The 20,308-nt window shown below is 37.1% G+C and overlaps 2 protein-coding genes across 4 annotated transcripts; one reads left to right on the top strand and one right to left on the bottom strand.

Moving 5' to 3' along the window:
• Positions 1-768: 768 nt before the first annotated feature.
• On the bottom strand, positions 769-1,957 carry mrps6 (mitochondrial ribosomal protein S6). The gene is made up of 2 exons (XM_051125349.1): positions 1,453-1,957; positions 769-1,028 (listed from the first exon to the last, which is right to left on the bottom strand). The coding sequence occupies exon 1, from the start codon at positions 1,812-1,814 to the stop codon at positions 1,455-1,457; it is 360 nt and encodes a 119-aa protein (XP_050981306.1). The 5' UTR covers positions 1,815-1,957; the 3' UTR covers positions 769-1,028; positions 1,453-1,454.
• A 3,801-nt stretch (positions 1,958-5,758) lies between these two features.
• nolc1 (nucleolar and coiled-body phosphoprotein 1) lies at positions 5,759-17,551 on the top strand. 3 transcript variants are annotated; one of them, XM_051126350.1, is made up of 14 exons: positions 5,759-5,917; positions 6,531-6,586; positions 6,711-6,862; positions 7,401-7,513; positions 7,608-7,725; positions 7,835-7,965; positions 8,197-8,323; positions 9,018-9,080; positions 10,197-10,262; positions 10,405-10,923; positions 11,284-12,474; positions 14,261-14,361; positions 16,500-16,583; positions 16,689-17,551. In XM_051126350.1, the coding sequence occupies exons 1-14, from the start codon at positions 5,807-5,809 to the stop codon at positions 16,845-16,847; spliced, it is 2,991 nt and encodes a 996-aa protein (XP_050982307.1). In that variant the 5' UTR covers positions 5,759-5,806; the 3' UTR covers positions 16,848-17,551. The 3 variants fall into 3 exon arrangements, with proteins under 3 accessions (XP_050982307.1, XP_050982305.1, XP_050982308.1); XM_051126348.1 differs by having other exon boundaries at positions 10,194-10,262; XM_051126351.1 differs by having other exon boundaries at positions 10,194-10,262; positions 16,523-16,583; positions 16,689-16,838.
• Positions 17,552-20,308: the final 2,757 nt, after the last annotated feature.

The following is a 20,308-nucleotide window of genomic DNA, read 5'->3' as shown; positions in this document are numbered from 1 at the left end:
GTTACAGAATTGGTTCACATGTTCATTCCTAAATTTAGACTCAAGTTGGTTGCATCAGGTTTTCAACAACAATAATTCTATACGGGACACTGAGAGTATAACTTACTTTTTTCCATATTCATATTACTTTGATCTCAAATGGTTTTGACTACATACAGCTTCTCCAAAAATAATAATAATACTGAAATAAACTGTAACATGTTACATGGCTCTATTCTATATATCAACTATATAAAATGTAACTTGTCCATTAAAAACAAATTTTTGATCAATTGGTAGATGGAAGATTTGAAAACAATGCTTTTGAATACACTTTTGGACGCCTCTTTAATTTTAACCTATTAATAAGGGACTTTAAAAGAAACGAATCCCTATCTATGATGACATTAGTCAAGGCCAACATCTCTAAGAGGGAGAATGAATAAAAACAAAGCAGGTTTACAATAAAATCCATAACGTTATGATAAGAGACTAAAAAAAAGAACTTTGTATTATTTCAGCATCTTGTCTGATGTGATTTTGAATTGATGAAACACTTTTTGTGTGTAAATTGGTATGTTTTGTCTTTCCTCTGATGACTGTTTATTTTACGTTCTCTAAAAAGATAGTTTAATTCTTGCATACAATGAACTCTAGTTGTAGCACTTCTCATGTTACGGTACCCTGAAGATAAATCATTTTAGATACAGCTTTCTGCTACAACACTTCAATGCATTATTTTATTTCTAAGTCACTTTTGTGGAAAAGTATGACTGTCATAGACCGGCATAACGTTATGTTTACGTTATTTATTTATGAGCATGTAATTATTTAAGGAGAATGTCATATTAAAATTAAATACTCCAAAAAAAATTCTGATCCTGCAAGGAGGTCATATGTACAGAGTTCTTTGTGGAAACACACATCACATAATTAGCGGAAGTAAATGCATTTCTCCAAAACTACAACAAGGATGCTGACATTTAGCAGCTTGTCTCGTTGCAAAAGTCCATTCACATGATCCAGCGGATGAGGCCGTCTTCACAGTCCTAGGGAAAAAGAAACAAGAATTTACTTATGGCACACATAACAGCACAAATACTATCATCAAGAGCAATCATATTCAAAAATGACACAAAAACTCCAACCAAATTGGGGACTTTCAACTCAAAATATCTGAACACCAGAGATTTCAGTGCACAAGTAGCACCTGAAAACAAACAATGCTAGACCTAGAACTAATTTTAACATTGCAATGACTTTAACCGACTTTGGATGAACGTCTGAATTCAGTTCACACAGGTGCACCAAGAACGGTGAAGGGTGTAGTTCATCACACTCAATAAGTCCAATAAAGTCCAACTTCACATTGAATATTCTGTCCATGGTTTTACCTTCCTCAATTTTCCTCTCTAAACACAATATCCCAACCCTTAAAGTAAAAAGAAATCAGTGAAACACTGTGATTCTCACATTTATCTGGATGTGGCACTCTTTGCTTTCTCAGATTGTGTCCCACAGCACTGCGTCTTGGAAAGCTCAATGTCTTTCTTTAAAACTGTGGGGCGCAGCACATCGATGTCCCGTTCAAGGTGATCTAACAGCTCGCTGACGATTTTCGGCGAGGCGTGGAAGTCTATGGAGAAGTATCCGCCGTGCGTGTGGCGAGAGTCGTGTTTGGAGATCTTGTAGGGCAGCCTGCGTTCGCCGAGGTTCTCCAGACTCCTGACCACAGCGCCGCGCTCGAACAGCGTCTCCACCGTGCGCCGCAGGACAGCCGCGGTCTCCGGCCTCTGCATCGCCTTCAAGATCACACACAGCTCATACCGCGGCATCGTCCGATGCTGTTTGAACGAAAGCGCCACAGAGTTTAGTAAAAGTAAACGACTCTCGGTAGAAAGCTATCAGAGAGCCTGAGGTGCATGTGTGTCTTCTTCAAGGAGACACTGTAGAGACACACGTGGAGGTTGATGTAGTGCTCCACCTACAGCATGGGAGTGTTATACTTTATACCTCAAGATGACCTTTAAATTGACTTTGATGGAGATATGATTACACCTCAAATTAGTGCTGTCAAATCGATCAGTCGCGATTAATCGCATCCAAAATAAAAGTTTGTGTTTACATAATATGTGTGTGTGTGCTGTGTATATTTCTATGTATATATTTAAGAAATATTTACACGTATATATGTATTTGTATTTATTTATACATGATTTAATTTATATATAAATATATATTAAATATATTTCTTAAATACATACATGTGTATATATATTTAAGATAAATTTAAGGTATATATTTAAGCACACACAAATATTATGTAAACAAACTTTTATTATTATTATTGACAGCACTAGTAAATATATATAAATAAAATCTTGTCTACTTGTGTTATTGCCAGTGATGGGAATAACGGCGTTATAAATAAACGGCGTTACTAACGGCGTTATTTTTTCAGTAACGAGTAATCAAACGAATTACTGTTTCCTACGTTACAACGCCGTTACCATTACTGCCAATACGGGCGTTACTATCATTTATTATAATGTTATTATAACTTTATTTTTCAGTTCATCTGAATGGATGCGCAGCGTACCTGTATTTGACGAGCTGTAAACTCGCCGTCACTTTGTCTCACACACCCAAAGAAAGATACAGAGCGACAGAGTCTTATACCATGCAGAATTGACGCGCTACGTGTAAACGATATTCTTTGTTGTATTTTCCTCTCAAAACAACGGAGCTCCTTTGGAAAACTTCAGCTTTTAAGAACTGTCGGTGTCTCCGGTAGTAGGCGGAACTAATGTGCAAACAGCAATCTCATTGGCTGGCGCTCACCTATTATCGTCCCTGTTTTGATTACAGCAAATCAGTTAGAGCGAACGCAGACAACGCGATTAATATTCATGAACCCAGCAGCTCATTAAACCTTAGTGTGTTTAATATTGTTATTAATAGTAGAATTCGTGGTAGTAACAAGACGTTCATAGAAACACTAAATTACAAACAATATCACCACCAGTCCTAAGTTCAGTCAACATGACAAACATGCATTCATACATGGTTATTTTAATTACTAAAGTTCTAATGGCTAAAGTTGAATGCTAATTATAATCATAATATTATATCAGATATTTAATATTAGTCTGGTGAGTAAACTAAAAATGTAATTAATTTAATTAAAATTTCATTCATTTAACATATTTAATATTGGGGTCATCCAAGTTATTTAATATATTTAATTTTTTTTTTTTTTTTTTTTTTTTAAGCAACACAATAGTTACTTTCCCTGGTAATTAGTTACTTTTATAATGATGTAACTCTGTTACTAACTCAGTTACTATTTGTGAGAAGTAACTTGTAACTATAACTAATTACTTTTCAAAGTAACATTCCCAACACTGTCCACAACAACATTAAAATAGTGTAGATTAGTGTACAATGTTTTATATTTATTTTATAGTTCTATTAAATTAGATTTTTTTTTAAAGTAACGCAATAGTTACTTTGCCTGGTAATTAGTTACTTTTATAATGATGTAACTCAGTTACTAACTCAGTTACTATTTGTGAGAAGTAACTAGTAACTATAACTAATTACTTTTTTAAAGGTATGTGCCCAACACTGGTTATTGCCTATGCAAAAATAAACATATTGTTTATGTTGTTACAAGTCAAGACATTTCATAATGAAATATTTTGGCTTTAAGCGCAAAAAAAAAAAAATTAAAGCTTGTATGTAAACACATAACAATATCAAAACAATATACATGTTGGAATCATAAATCTATAATATTTTTATATACATTATAGTTTCTGTGAAGAATACTATATCTCATATTGGCTACATGCATTTCTAAGGCCAATAAATTATTAAATTATATTAATTATGTTATTGCTTTGTGTAATATCATTTGCCGATCACCATTAAAAACACAGAGCTTTATTCATAAAAATAAGCATTTATATCATCTTACTAAGATATATTGGATGTTATGGAATGACAATTAATATTTATACTGCTACAAATGTGACCCTGGACCACAAAACCAGTTGTAAGAAGCACAGGTATCTTTGTAGCAATAGCCAATAGATTGTAAGGGTTAAAATCAATATTGATTTTTCTTTTATGCCAAAAATCATTAGGATATTAAGTAAAGATCATGTCTTATGAAGATATTTTGTACATTTCCAACAGTAAATGTATCAAAACTTAGTAATATGCATTCCTTAGCAGCTCATTTAGACAACTTTAAAGGTGGATTTTCTCAATATTTAGATGTTTTTGCACCCTCAGATTCCAGATTTACAAATTTGTGTTGTATATTCAAAGCTGTATCTCAGCCAAATATTGTCCTATCCTAACAAACCATACATCAGTGGAAAGCTTATTTATACAATGGTATACATATTTATTCAATTTTTTAAATAAAATAAACCTTATGACTGGTTTTGTGGTCCAGGGTCACAAATGTTATTTACATTACACATCTGTAGCCATATAACTAATAACTTGTGCACCAAACTTAATTTTTTTATCAGTAAATTTTTGATCAATCTGAGCCTCAAAATGAGGTGCTTTTCTCTTCTTGAGCATAAACTCCTTATTTAACTATTTCATAAAAGCCTGATGTATATGATACAAAACATTACAAAAAAACATCTGAAAACAGTAAAAAAAATCTTACGTTTCAATAAACTGATCCGTGTATATAAAAAATAAAGAAATAAAATCTGATCTCAACTATTTGTGGCATTAGAAACAAATAACACAAAGATAAACAACAAGTTGATTGTATACAGTGGGTTCAATATTTTTTTATGCAAAATAGATCTTTGTACTAGCATACTATCATCTCAAAAACATTGCAAGAATTAGATGTTTTGTTTCCAGTCAAGACTTGGAGAAACTTGTTCATGCCTTTATCACAAGCAGGGTGGATTATTGTAATGGTCTCCTCAATGGCCTTCCCAAGGAAACCATTAGACAGCTGCAGCTCATCCAGAACGCTGCTGCCAGGATTCTGACTAGAACCAGAAAATCTGAGCATATCACACCAGTCCTCAGGTCCCTACACTGGCTTCCAGTTATATTTAGAATTGATTTTAAAGTACTTTTAGAAATCACTCAATGGCCTAGGACCTAAATACATTGCAGATATGCTCACTGAATATAAACCTAACAGACCACTCAGATCATTAGGATCGAGTCAGTTAGAAATACCAAGGGTTCACACAAAACAAGGGGAATCCGCTTTTAGCTATTATGCTGCCCGCAGTTGGAACCAGCTTCCGGAAGAGATCAAATGTGCTAAAACATTAGCTACATTTAAATCTAGACTCAAAACTCATCTGTTTAGCGGTGCCGAACTGATTGCACTATGTATAATCATTTTCTGTTTTTAACTGTCTTAAATTTATTTTAAATCAATTTTTTAATTATTTTTAAATCATTAAGTCAATCAGTTTTTACATTTTACATTCTTTGTTTTATTGTTGTGATCATTGTTTTTATGATTGTTCTACTTCCTTTTTTGTGATTATTGTTTTTATTATTTTAATGTTTTAATATAATATTGTTTTTTATGATTATTCTACTTCCTTTTATCTAAAGCACTTTGAATTACCTTTGTGTATGAAATGTGCTATATAAATAAACTTGCCTTGCCTTGCCAAACAGGCAGCAAATAAACAACATTAATATTTATAACTGCATGCTGAGATCGTCTAAGTAGTGTGACGCACTTACTGTGCGCCATTTTCAGCGACTCCACATGACGGTGAAATAGCCAATCGTGCTCCTCCTCCTCACGAGTGCAACGAAGATGGCGCAGGACGGTGCGGTACCCAGCGATCTCTACCAGCATGTGTACTCGTTTCTCGTGGAAAATAAGTTCGCCAAAGCCGCGAAAGAATTTTTGAAGCAGGCTAAAGTGGTAAGAGCCTTTTACGTGCTTATTTGTAGCCCTCGTGTTCGCGGCGGTAGTGGTTCTGTAATATGCCGATCGGCGCGCGTACATCTGCACACGCGTGGATACAGACACGCAGTTTGTGTGGAACACGTGTTTTTTTAACTTATGTATAGAATGTGTTTAAATACGTTTAATTTCTGCCATCTTTTGTATGTTTTTGACCGTTGTCATTACAGCTTTATTTTTATTCTACATTTAACGTGTTCGTGTCTCTTTAAAATTAATTATACTTACGCTTTAAGAGACTTTTTAACAGGTTGAGTGCTGGCTGTAGTCTTTATGTTAAGAGTAGTAAAAGTATACAGCATAACAGATGACGAACAAAAAAATGTAAAGGGAGAACAAGCAAAAATATAATATTCATCTGTGTAACTGATTCACACACGTGTTATGTAGCCACAGAAGTCTTAGCTTTTTGATTCAACTCTCTGCCACTAATAAGATTACAAAGTTGCGGGTTCTACTACTAACTGTAGTTTTTATGGTATTAAAATTCTAATATTTAATAAGTTTTACTTACTTAAATTGTACACAATATTAATTAAAAATATTTACAATTTATTTTTAATTTCATTAGAAACCTCAAGACCAAAATGAGGACAGTCTCATGGACATCTTCAGTTTTTGGGTGAAGTATGTACAAGCTATGTCTGTATATTTCTTGTATGGCAGTTGTAGGTGGCTCTTGATCATATACCGGTAGTTTTGCTGTCATTTCCACTGTTGTCTTGTAATTGGTATGATTTGCCTGCTCAAGGTCCCCAGAGACCAAAAAGCGCAAAGCGGTCACCAGTGGTCCTGCGGCGGTCAACGGCCCATCAGCCAAGAAAGCAAAGAAAGATGCGGAGAGTTCAAGTAGTGAGGACTCCAGCAGTGAAGAGGAAGCTCCTGCCAAGAAAGTTGTACAAGGTATGTGGCTGTTAATTCTTAGAACCATGGTTTTCATTGTAACAATTTTTATTCTGATTCCACTTAATGGTTTGCAAATTAGGTTACACTGTATGCTGGTCTCTTTGGGGTTTGCTAAGATTTGAATGTTTTTGTCTCTTATGCTCACCAAGGCTGTATTTACTTGTTCAAAAATACAATAAAAGCAGTAATATTGTGAAATATTACTACGATTTAAAGTAGCTGTTTTCTGTTTGAATATATTATAAAATGTAATTTATTCCTTTGATGCATAGCTGAATTTTCAGCAGCCATTACTCCTGTTTTCAGTGTCACGTGATCCTTCAGAAATCATTCTAATGTACAAATGTTGTGCTTAAGAAATTTCTTAATATTATCAGTGTTGAAAACATCATTTAAAATGTCCTTTAGTTCATCTTTTTAAAAGTATTCATTTTCTTTCTTTCAAAAAAAAATCTTACAAACCCCAAATTTTGGAGAGTATTGCATGTTTTAATGCTGATATTGCACATTTAGTTAAATGTTATGTATTTAACAGCGAAAGCTCCTGCTCCAAAGAAGCCAGCAGCTGTAGCTGCTAAAAAGGGCAGCAGCTCTGAAGACTCCAGCGACTCCAGTGAGGATGAAGCTCAGGCTAAAACGGCAGCAAAGGTCAGGAAGCTGCATGCTGTTTACATGAGCAAGTGTAGCATTACTCTGCTAGGATGCCACTTCTGAATTTGGATCTTGTTAATTTGTTGTACAGAAACCTGCAGTTGTGAAACCTGCTGCTAAGCCTGCAGCTCCAGCCAGGAAGAAAGACACCAGTTCCAGCAGTGAGGAGTCAGACTCTGATGAGGAGCCGGCCAAAACTCCAGCAACAGGTGAGATGAAGCATGAGTTAATATGCTTAATTACAACATCTGTGTACTACTTAAGGTATAATTACATAAAGTCAGTTACATGATCAAAGAGGTGATCTGTGGTCTCCAGGGGCAAAGGCCAAGCCTGTGGCAGGGACCCCTAAACCGGCGTCCACTCCAGTGTCTGCAGCTAAGAAGAAACAGGACAGTAGCAGCAGCGAGGACAGCTCTAGTGATTCTGAGGATGAGGCTCCAGCTAAGGTACTTTTCCCAAATTCTTTTTCATTTTTCATATTGCTGGATTCAGTTTTAATGGTAAAATTAATGTCTAATCAATTACATTTATAAAACTTCAATAATTAATGAAAATTGCAACCATAATAGAGCCTATAATTTATTTTTGTTCTGAAACATTCATTCATTCATTATTTGCCTGTTCAGTGTTCACAATTTACAATTTGATCCAGTTCTATTCCTTTTACATTATCACAGACTGCAGTAAAAGCACCAGTCCCAGCGAAGACCCCTCCAGCCAAACCTGCGGCCCCTGCAGAATCCAGCAGCGAGGAGTCATCCTCAGATGAGGAAGAAGCCCCTCCTACTAAGAAACCCAAGACTGGTATTGCTGCTTTTCTATCACATTGGTTGGTCTTAAAGGCCCTTTAATAAATTTGCCTGGTTTCCAGGCATGTATTAGTCTTCCCAAACAATCAGTATTACAGTGGTCTTGGACTTTAATGACAACTATCTCCACAAGTGCAGCATTAAAGTCTGTGTAAAAGCAATTCAGATCATTTTTTTTTTTCTAAATGTTAAATGTTAGAGATGTATTGCTGAAAACGTGAGTGGGTGTGGTTTCAGCACCGACAGCAGACATGCCCCCAGCATTAGAGGAGAGAATACTGCTTACGTTTTAAAAGATTTTGATACCTAATTTATTTGCCTTTTTATCCAGTTTGGCTGGGTGGTTAACAACACATTTTTCTGTTGTGTGACAAACTCAGAACACATTTAATTTTGCTTTACACCAACTGTAGACAGTATTCAGTAGGGGTGCGTTTCCTAAAAGCATCTATGGTCTCAATAGTATTCAATGGACCTTACAAACTTAGTTGGCTAACAATGCTTTTGGGAAATGCATCCCAGATCAGGTGATCTTAACATAATTAAACCGCTTTTTCTAGACCGTAGTTGAGACTTGAACGTACATTTGAACATGTCAGAAGAACTTGCTTGGTGCATTTTGTGAGGCAAAAGTGAGCTTCTGAAAAAGAGGAGACAAACATGAAACTGAAGAGCATCTCTATTCACAGGACCGTTTAATGCCGTCCCGCCCCCTGGAACACTGAACGCTCGTGCTCCAGTCAAATCCCCTGGTAAGAATTTTAGGTGTTTCATTTACTACAGCAATAAGCCATAAAAGGCTTGTTCTAGTGGTTGCAGTATTAATCAAAGTAACCATTTATCCAAGGATTTTTGCAGACCTTCAATGATTTGTAGCAGCATTGTGCATTAATTAAAATTCAATTTTATGTTTTCATCAATAAGATGTAGATTGTTAAACTAACTTTATTTGTGTAAGGATGCTACAAAAAGCATGATTTCAGCACAAAAAAAGTATATAGCACAGGTTAATTAGCATGTCTGGTCCTAATGTAGACTTTTCTCAAAGAAAAAAAAAACAAGACTTTTAAATAATCTCTTCACCATTATCTTTAAGTAACTTGTATTAAATTTTATATTAAATAACTTTATTTTATTTATTTTATTATCCCCCCCACCATTTGATTAAAATTTCTAAGTTGAGAATCCTTTGCAGTGAAACACTTTGCCTGATTGTGCTTTGTTATTCTTGTAAGATCCTTTGAATTTATACATTTATGTAACACTTTTGGGGCTTTATACAAGCATTTAATCACTAGTTTTATGGAGGTCTGGGCAATTTATCACAGATTTGTGCCTCAATTCTGAGTAATATTGTTTCAAATCAAGAAACGGGTTTGTGTTGCTTCTTGATATTAATATAACTTTTTTTTTTTTTTTTTTGTCTCTTACTGTAGAAATACACATTTGATAGTAGCTTGAGTTAAGATGATGTTGATTATCAAAATCGGTAACATTGGTAAAAATGAGTAAAAACAGTTATTTGTGTTCTTTGTGGAATTCAAGAGCTTCACACTGGATCTCACAGCACTGTGAGACTCATCAGCCCCACCATTTGAACTTTGACACAACCAAATAAATGGTCCAAATGGCGTGCTTCAAATGACTAGCAACCTTTCCTTCCACTTTTGCTGCATAAACGTTATATCGAAGATTTATCAAATTGTAGTTTTATGATAAATTTACAATGTTGTAAAACTTAGAGAGTATGTAATCAGAATCACTTTAAAGCAGTGTAAAAAGTATGTGTGTGTTTTTTTTTTTTTTTTTTTTTTTTTAGAGCAAAATATAGCTTCTTTAACTTTTTCATTTTGTTTGTCTTCTAGCAGCTCCAGCCAAAACTGTGACTCCCAAAGCTAGTGCTAAGAAGGATTCATCCAGTTCTGACAGCTCTGGTACTGCCCTCACCACATTATTAATACATTAATCTCACCAGATTATCACCACATAGTTGGTTTTAGACTTTTTTTTTTTTTTTTTTTTTTTTTTTCTCTCTTTGTTTCAGAGAATGCTAATAAACTGCTTTCTTTTTCTCAGATTCAAGCTCAGAGGATGAAGCAAAGAAACCAGCTGCCAAAGCTGCACCGGCTAAAGCACCTGCAAAGGTCACTCCTGCTAAGAAAAAGGACTCCTCAAGTTCAGATTCTTCAAGCTCAGAGGATGAAGCAGCAAAGCCAGCTGCCAAAGTCACACCTGCAAAAGCCACTCAAGCTAAAGTCACGCCTGCTAAAGTCACCCCAGCTGCAAACAAGTCTTCATCTTCAAGCTCTGAAGACTCTGACGATGAGGAGGAGGCCAAGAAACCGGCAGCAAAAGCCGTCCCAGTTAAACCCGTGCCAGCCAAGCAAGCGTCAGTGAAAGTCACACCCTCTGCAAAAAAAGAATCATCATCATCATCATCATCATCTAGCTCTGACTCTGAGGAAGACAAGCCAGCTGCAAAACCAACCCCTGCTAAAGCTACTCCTGCTAAAGCTACTCCTGCTAAAGCTACTCCTGCTAAAGCTGCTCCTCCAAAGACGACCCCTGCTAAGAAAGACGATTCTTCAAGTTCAGGTCAGTTGCCATCACGTCTATAAAGATACAAACGTTTGCATTTTAATCATTATTTACCTGCCTTCATGTGATTTGCAACATGATTGGCATATATGGAACACAAATAGACATGTTTTGAAGAATGTTCATGATGCTCTTTTTCCATAGAAAATGACAAGCTTCTCCAACTTCCATTTTTCTGAAGCCTGAAACTTGGTAGCCCTAGTCATTTCCATTTAGAAATATTGTGGGGAAAAAAATGTAAAGTCATACAGGTTTGAAAATGAAGTGAATAAAGAGACCTAGAGAAGTAGAGTATTACCATTTGAGTGCTGTTTATCAATCTTGTTTTAGTTTATAGATCCATTTTATCTCCCACAGATTCAGACAGCTCTGAAGATGAGGCACCAGCTAAACCAGCAGCTGCGTCCAAGCCTTTGAGCACTCCTAAACCTGCAGCCAAGCCTGCCAAATCGAGCTCTGACTCGGACAGCTCTTCAGATGAAGAACCTCAGAAGAAACCTGCCACCACACCGGTATCCAAATCTGTTACCCCAGCAAAACCTGCCGCAGCTAAACCAAGCAGTAAACCAGCGGAAAGCAGCTCAGACTCGGACAGCTCTTCAGATGAAGAACCTCAGAAGAAACCTGCCACCACACCGGTATCCAAATCTACTACCCCAGCAAAACCTGCTGCAGCCAAACCAAGTGGTAAACCAGCAGAAAGCAGCTCGGACTCAGATAGCTCTTCAGATGATGAGGAACCGCAGAAGAAAGCCCCCACCAAACCCGTATCCAAACCTGTGGCCTCGGCCAAACCTACCTCAGCAGCTAAACCTTCCGCTAAAGCAGCTGAGAGTAGTTCGGACTCATCAGACAGCTCATCAGACGAGGAACCACAAAAGAAACCTGCCACCACACCAGTATCCAAACCTGGTACCCCAGCTAAACCTGCAGTTGCAGCTAAACCGGCTGTTAAACCAGCTGAGAGCAGTTCTGACTCGGAATCCGACAGCTCTGACTCTGAAGATGAGACTCCAGCTGCTAAGACTGGTAAACCAGCAGCGGCTGTAGCTACTAAGAGCCCTGCCTCTGCCTCCAAACCTGCTCCAGCCAGTAAGAAAGCAGCTGAGTCCAGCAGCAGCGATTCGGACAGTTCCAGCGAGGACGAGAAGAAAGGAAAAACTGCTGTGACGCCCAAAGCAGCAGCAGCTAAGCCGGCTGTGACTCCAGTTAGCACGAAGAAAGCAGAGAGCAGTAGCTCTGATTCTGATAGCTCAGACTCTGAGACAGAGGCTAAGAAGACTCCCGCAAAGCCTGCAGTCGCCAACGGAAAGGCTACGACAAAAACGCCCACTTCTGCAGCAAAGGCACCGGCTAAAAAGAAAGCAGAGTCTTCGTCCTCGAGCGACAGCAGTTCTGATGAAGAGGAGGCACCTAAAACGCCAGCTGTGAAAACGCCACCTGCTGCAAAAGCACAGGCTGCTAAGGCTAAAGCTGAGAGCAGCTCGTCTGAAGACTCGTCATCTGAGGAAGAGGAAACGGCGACTTCAAAGACTCCTGTGACAAACGGTATTCACAGTGCTCAATGTGTCTGATGTCAAGTTGTTGTTATTGGTTCTCAGGCCAGTTCTTATTACTTTGAATGTATTACTTAAACACTTAAATCAAAACCTGTCGAATTTTGCCTATGAAAAGCACTGTATGCAGGGTTTGTACAAGGTGCTTAAAGTACTTGAATTTGAGTTTTTGAGGCATAATGTGTCTTTCGCGTATCACAAATTTAATTTAGATCGGCTTTCAAATCGTGTATAGCAAATCTTTTGCTTTAGATCAGAACTTTGCATATAGTGAATCATTTGATTTAGATTGGAACTCCGTGTATCGCAAATCTTATATACTGCTTTTAACAATACAGAATTGTGACAAAGGGGCTGTACAGTATTACATAGGAAATAGTGCATCAATAATGAAAAAGGGTAGTAGTAAACACTCAATTTTCAGTTAAGGGCAGTTCATCATTGAATTCAATGATGTCAACATCCTGCTCAGTTCAGTTCAAACGGTATACGATATCGTTTGAAAAATAAGTGTCCCCAACTTAGCAAGCCAGAGGTGACAGCGGCAAGGAACCAAAACCCCATTGGTGACAGAATGGAGAAAAATACCTTGGGAGAAACCAGGCTCAGTCGGGGGGCCAGTTCACCTCTGGCCAGACGCAGAGGACTCATCTGGTTCCCGTGGTCCTGTGCCGATGCTGATGAGGTCTTCACTGGCGATGATTTGATTCAGATCTGGCCTTCAAATTGCTTAATGTGAATCTTTTGCTTTAGATTGGAACTTTAGATCGTATCATGAATCAGTTGATTTAAATCATAACCTCAAGTTGCAAATCATTTGATTCAGATCAGGCCTTCAGATTACGTATCGCGAATCATTTGATTTATATCAGGGCTTTGGAGTGGGTTCGCAAATCATTTGATTTAAATTGGAACTTTAACAGATCGGGACTTCGGGTCATGGGTTGTGAATTTTCTGATTCAGATCGGATTTATTTTTTTTTTTTCTTATTTATTTTTTCTTAAACAGTAGAAATCAAACCATAAATGAACAATAAATTGAAAACCTCTAACCTAAACCTCTTAAATAAAAAAAAAAAAAAAAAAAAAAAAAAAGTAGTGCTTGAAAAGACCTTGAAAGTCCTAGGATTTTATTTTACAGTATCTGTACGAACTCTGTGTGTGTATATATATTAAACATACACTATACATACATTGCTGTTTAACTTGTCATGGCATTCTGAAAATGTGAGTGCAACTGTCATACACATTTTAGTGCATGTTTACATAGATAACAACTTTGGAGCTTCTTAATTGTTTTTCTTGCCCTGTTTTGAATGAACAATGCAGCAGGAAGTTGCATCCACTGGGTCTAGCTGACTAACAAAAACATTAAAATGTAAATGTGGTCAATTTTTATCAACACTACTTTGGTATTAATTGCATTTAGCATTCTTCTGTTTTTGTCTGCCATCTTGTATACGAAGTGGTAGCACACTTATTGTTTTTGCTGTAATTGCTGTCCATATAGGATGCTCTGTAAATTTTGGAACGGAGCCATAAAAGCCACCCATCCAAACAAATGTCATATTGCTTGTGGCAGGTTTAGTCAACACACTCGGATCAGATTGGAGGAGAGAGCATTTGTTCCATGTGGTTGTTTCTGGTTAGGGCACGGTGTCACACTGCCAGCAGTGTAAAACTGTTAACATTTGTCATCATTCTTCTAAAGCATTTAGCCTTCAGCACCATTGTAAACCACTCACATTTTGTTTTTCGGTTCTCTCCTCTGATCGCAGGCACACAGAGCAAAAAGGGGAAAGGGGAGGCAGCAACAACACCCAAGAATAAAAACATCACCACATCCACACCTCAGACTTTTCCCAGAACCAAACAGAAGGTAAAAAGCCTGTTATTGTGAGCATGTTTGTGTTGGTGTTGGCTCTTGTACAGTGCATATTCAAACACACCCAGGGGTCAGTTTGGAAATCTGGAGGTGGGTGGTTCTAACTCAAGATATAACATACAAATAACATTGAAGTCTATATGCTTGTAGATGCTGAACCAGTAAATCTTGCTTTTGATGCAAGCAGCACTGGTGCTTCACACCTAGAAGTGTTAAAGGGTCAGTTCACCCCAAAACTGACTAGAAAATTGTCATTTATTCACAGTGTTGTACCAAAGTCAAGATATTTGTTCATTTTTGACACCCTGAATTAAGATATTTTTAAAGGTGACCTATTGTGCCCATTTTTACGAGATGTAATAAGTCTCTGGTATCCCCAGAAGTTGTCTGTGAAATTTAAACTCAAAATACCCCACAGATCAATTACATCATTATAAAAATGCAGGTTTTTAATGGAATCACAAACACGCTGTTTTTATGCATGTCTCTTTAAGTGCAAATGAGCTGCTGCTCCCCGCCTCCTTTCCCAGAATAGGGCTGTGCCTTTACAGCTCCAAACTCTGCCATAAAACATCTGTTTGGGTTTGATTATCATGTCTATTGCGCTGAAACTATGCGTTTTAAAGGAGAAGTCCACTTCTAGAACAACAATTTACAGAATTTATCCACCTCCTTGTAATCCAAGATGTTCATGTCTTCAGTCGTAAAGAAATTATGGTTTTTGAAGAAAGTATTTCAGTGGACTTCATTGGTGCCCTGATTGTGAACTTCAAAAATGTAGTTTAAATGCAGCTTCAAAGGGCTCAAAGAAGGGTCTTATCTAGCAAAACGATCTGTCATTTATTTTTGAAAAATAAAAATGTGCATACTTTTTAAGCACACAAGCTCGTGTAGAACAGGCTCTGGGATGCGCGTCCACGACACTACCTTTTTGAGCGGAGTACACAGACGATGAACGTGATTCGTAGAGTATGGCGAAAAACTCCATCTTATTTTCTCCTACAACTTCAGAATCGTCCGACATCGTTGTAGTTTTTGTTTGTAAATAGCGTTTGACTTACTTAAACTTTCTTACTCTTAGCGCGTTCAGTTTGTAAACACTGGGTCTGTAGATCCGCATGACCTTTCAACGTGATTCAATAGTACATAGAGTCTTGGATATGCATGCCAGCCTGTGCTACATGAGCTTTTGTGCTTAAAGTATATAACTTTTTTTTTATTTTCCAAAAAGTGACCGATTGTTTCACTAGATAAGACCCTTTTTTTCTCGTCTGGGATCATTTAGAGCCCTTTGAAGCTGCATTTCAATTACATTTTGGAAGTTTAAAATTGGGGCACCAAAGTAGTCCATTATATGGAGAAAAATCCTGAAATGCTTTCTTCAAAAACCATAATTTCTTCACGACTGAAGACAAAGACATGAACATCTTGGATGACGAGGGGGTGAGTAAATTATTTGTAAATTGTTGTTCTGGAAGTGGACTGGAAGTTATATTAGTTTCAACTTGATATACGGTTTTCTAAGCGTACACATCCGAAGCGCACACACAGAAAGCGTCTGTCAAACGGCATGTGAGTACTAGACTAAGCTCTCTTTCATGACTTAGGCTTAAACGGTCAAATACACACAAGTTTGTTAAAAACACCAGCTACAAAAACAGTCGGTTATGTCTGTGAAGGTAAACAGCTGGGAAAGAAATCACGTTTATATTAGATCTGTGTGGCAGGAGGGTAATATACTGTAAATAGGTAAATCCACTTCTCTCGTCTCCTCTGAGGCTGGGACTCTAAATAGTGATTCTGTGCTCATCTGTGCAGCCAATGACAGAACAGTTATCATGCTTTGCTTGAACTATCTTGCCATGACGTTAGAACTGATACACCATTGTCGCTTGCGCCTCGTTTGGTCACTTGCTTACAGAGAGAGGCTTACTAAAACAAAGTTATCGGGTTGTCTTTTTCTTGTTTTCTGGAATGGTAGCTGCCCCGGGGACCCGTTTATAGCACATGGGGAAAAAGTCAGATTTTCATACTTCAAGGAAGCTGCACACTGGCATATAGACACTACCCACAGTTTGTTTATGCACTTGTGCTTAAATGCACTTTCTGTTTCTCTGTTGTGACTTGTAAAGGAAACCAATGCTCCTTTCCGTAGAGTAAGAGACGAGGAAATTGAGGTGGACCCCCGCCTGGCAGACAATTCATTCGAGGCCAAGGTAAGATGAGAAACGTAAATGCATATTAGTCCAGCATCTATTGTAAGGAGATTATCTTTGTGCATGTATAGTGCTTTGTTTCATTTGTTTGTAATTTACTTCCAGTTGGGAGCCAACGGTGACTGGGGACATAAGGCCAACAACGTACTTAAATTTACCAAGGGCAAATCTTTCCGGCATGAGAAGACCAAGAAAAAGCGTGGCAGTTATTGCGGCGGTGCAATCTCCACATCAGTGAACTCCATTAAGTTTGACAGTGATTGAGATCACAAACTAAATGAACTGCAGAACTCTCCATGTCTGTCTTTCCTGTTAACTGCGACGTCAGCTCTCGAAAACACCGTTTTGACCCGTCTACCCTCTGTTCCTGCGGGACTGCCGGCGTACTATTGACACCCTTCTGTAATATTGGGCAGGCATTGACTGAAGGTGGCAGGAATAGAGAGGGGATGGTGAGGTATATGGTTGTCATTCTTTTATACACCCTATCTTCCATGCAGTTAGACATGGTGACCACATGGTGGCGCCAGTTCACTGCATCTAAGCCTTTTGATTAGTTTATATGTAAAATGTGGCTTTGGATTTACTGTAAAAAAAAAAAAAAAAAAATGTTTGGCTTGACAAATAATGTACGGTTGTTCTAACAGGTAATTGTTAATATACTAGAAATGATTTGGGGATTTTCTTTTTTATTATTCTACATCAAAGAAATGTCATTATGCTTGCGTTAACATTTTATGAGCTTATGTGTTTCTTGAGCCTAGTGATTTGTCTAATTTGGAAAAGCCATGTGACTCCGCCCACTTCAGTTCGACAGACACTGGAGGAGTATCCTTGAAATAACACATCAGTCATCCTCATTCAGTTTTAGTTTTGATATTTTATGGTTTCATATGTTATGCAGGATTTTGTAATTTAGTCTACTATATGATCTTGTAACTGTAATTAAAAAGTGGACTGAAACTCAACTGTTTGTCTGTTTTTGAGCTATTTTGATCAAGTTGTTTCAGAAGCTGATTGACAAAATGTTGTCTACTACTAAAATTTTAATCCATGAAGTTTTCAGTTAAACTATGCTACAAAGTTGCAAGTAATCAAGCTACAGGTTTTGCCTAAAATAAGACTGCACTCTCAGGTCTGGCTAATTTGGGAGCGTTTAACAAAAGTTAATGGGCCTGTACAGGGTTGAGTCAATCTGAATAATTGTTCACTGAATTCACTTTTGCTGAATAAACCTCTGACTCGCTTTAAGTCTTTCTGCAAATGAAGCGTGTTTTGAGTAGGGTTGCTTGAAGTTGTGAAGATCAGAGCCATTGTTATATTAACTACTAACCAATAAAGACACCTTTTACACAAGTTTTACTAAAGCTTAATAATTACCTAATATTAAAAAAAAACAAGTGTTTGAATTGTTTATTAGATTGTTCAGTGTTAGTTTGTGATACCGAAATGCATGAATGAATTGAAAGTTTCTGTGAAGTATTGCTTTTCGTGCAGTTAGTAATGGATTATATTCTCACAAAACAAAGATAATGGCTTCATGAATTTCTGAATTTGACTTTGACTATGAATTTCTTCACGAATAACATAGATATCATCAGAAATATAGTGGTCAACGTTTGAAGCGCATCAAAACCTTTCATCAAAGTTGTCCTAAAACCAGAATAACACCAGGGGTTAGTTGCATAAAACATTTAGACCAGTCTTAAAAGTTAGCCGTCTAATTTGTTTCTTCAAGACTGGTTAAAATTAAGCTTATTCTAAGTTGAATCCAAAATATAAGACTGATTACCCCTTGGTTAACTGCTAGTTAGTCAAACTAGTTCTTAAGACACTGTCTTAACATAGAGGTTAAATTTATACAACTGGCCCCAGTTCTTGTCTTAGGACAACTTTGATGACCTTTTGTGGTCCACGTCAAATGACTACTGTACAATAACGTGTAGCATCTAGTGTCTTGTAATTCAGCTTCGTTCATCTCACCCAACAACTATAGGACAGGAAGAGTTAAACTTATAACTGCATCTAAACTAACATGTTTATTAGATCCTGTACTCACTAAATTACTGAAAGAGTTAATACCTGTAGCAGAAGAACCACTTCTTATTTTTATTAACTCAACGTTAACTTTAGATCATGTCTCAAAACCATTTAAGCTGGTGGTTATTAAGCCTCTTTTTAAGAAACCACAACTAGATCCTAGTGAACCAGCAAATTACAGACCCATTTCAAATATTTCGTTTGTGCTAAAAAAAAAAAACTTTGCTCCCCTTGCTGCAAAAAAAAAAAAAAAAAAGATATCTATGAAGAATTTCAGTCAGGTTTCAGGTCCCCTCATAGCACAGAAACTTGTTAAAATGACAAATGACTTGCTTCTTGCATCAGACAAAGGCTGTATCTCTTTGCTACATTTACTTGATCTTCGTGCTGTGTTCAACACTATAGATCATGACATACTTACAGCGGGTAAAATATTGAACATGTCACCACTTTTCCCGGTAAATATATTTGTAAAGGTGCTGTTGACATCAAATTTTCACTAGATGTCAGTAACAACCCAAGCAATCCACACATACAAATAAAACAAAACAAATAACTTCAGAAATTACGTTATGTGTAATAAAATGCAATAACATGGGGAAAAGTATTGAACTACTGAAATTTGTTTAATACTTTGTACAAAAGCTTCAAGACGGCTATATTGAGAAACTAGTCGCATGCATTCCTCAGGTGTGATTTTGGCCCATTCTTCCACAGAGTCTTCAAATCTTGAAGGTTCTGTGGGCCTCTTCTATGAACTCTGATCTTTAGGTCTTATTTTCTGTTGGATTCAAGACAGGTGATTGGCTGGGCCATTCTAGGAGCTTTATTTTCTTTTTCTGAAACCAAATAAGAGTTTCCTTGGCCTTGTTTGGGATCGTTGTCTTGCTGAAATGTCCACCCCTTGTTTCATCTTCATCAACCTGGTACTGTAGGTGTTGGGACTGAACCAGCTAATATTGATTTCCACTTGCTTTCTACTGATACACTGTAAAAGTTATCACCAGTTTCAACATAAAAACTTAAAATTTTAAGGCAGCTGCTAAACTTAAGTTAAATCAACTTAAAAGTACAAGTCATTTTAACTCATTTTATTGTGACTGAAGTTAGTTAAGTTAAAATGACTTGTAGTTTTAAGTTGAAACTGGTGAAGACTTTTTACAGTGTAGATTTCAGCTGGTCTCTTGGCTTTCTGTGCCTTTCTTTATGTATCTTCAATACTTTTTCCTGTGTCATTCCATTTTATTACACATAACTTAATTTCTGAACTTATTTGTTTTGCTTTCTTACTATGGATTATTTGGGTTATTACGACATCTGGTGAAAAATTCAAGTCAACAGCACCTTTAGAAATATATTTACTGAGAAAAATGGTGATGTGTTCAACACTTATTTTACCCACTGTGTAGAATGATTACAAAACTATACAGCTATTCATGGGCAGGCTTTAAGATGGTTTAGATCCTTAGAAACTTCTAAAATAACAAAAGCTAACAGAGGTGTTAAAGGGGTCATCGGATGCCCGTTTTCCACAAGTTGATATACTTTGGTTAAAAATTCTCAATGGTTGTGTAATACAACACCTGTTTTACCTTGCCAAAATCAGCTCTGCAAAAATCATCCCATTCTGGTCGAGGCTGCTTTAAATGCAAATGAGCTCTGCTCGCCCCGCCCCTCTCTTCTCT

Source organism: Labeo rohita, chromosome 13 (genome assembly GCF_022985175.1).
Source record: "Labeo rohita strain BAU-BD-2019 chromosome 13, IGBB_LRoh.1.0, whole genome shotgun sequence".
NCBI classification, from domain to species: domain Eukaryota; kingdom Metazoa; phylum Chordata; class Actinopteri; order Cypriniformes; family Cyprinidae; genus Labeo; species Labeo rohita.
The sequence above is the reverse complement of the archived record's forward strand: the minus strand, read 5'-3'. Positions and strand labels throughout refer to the sequence as shown.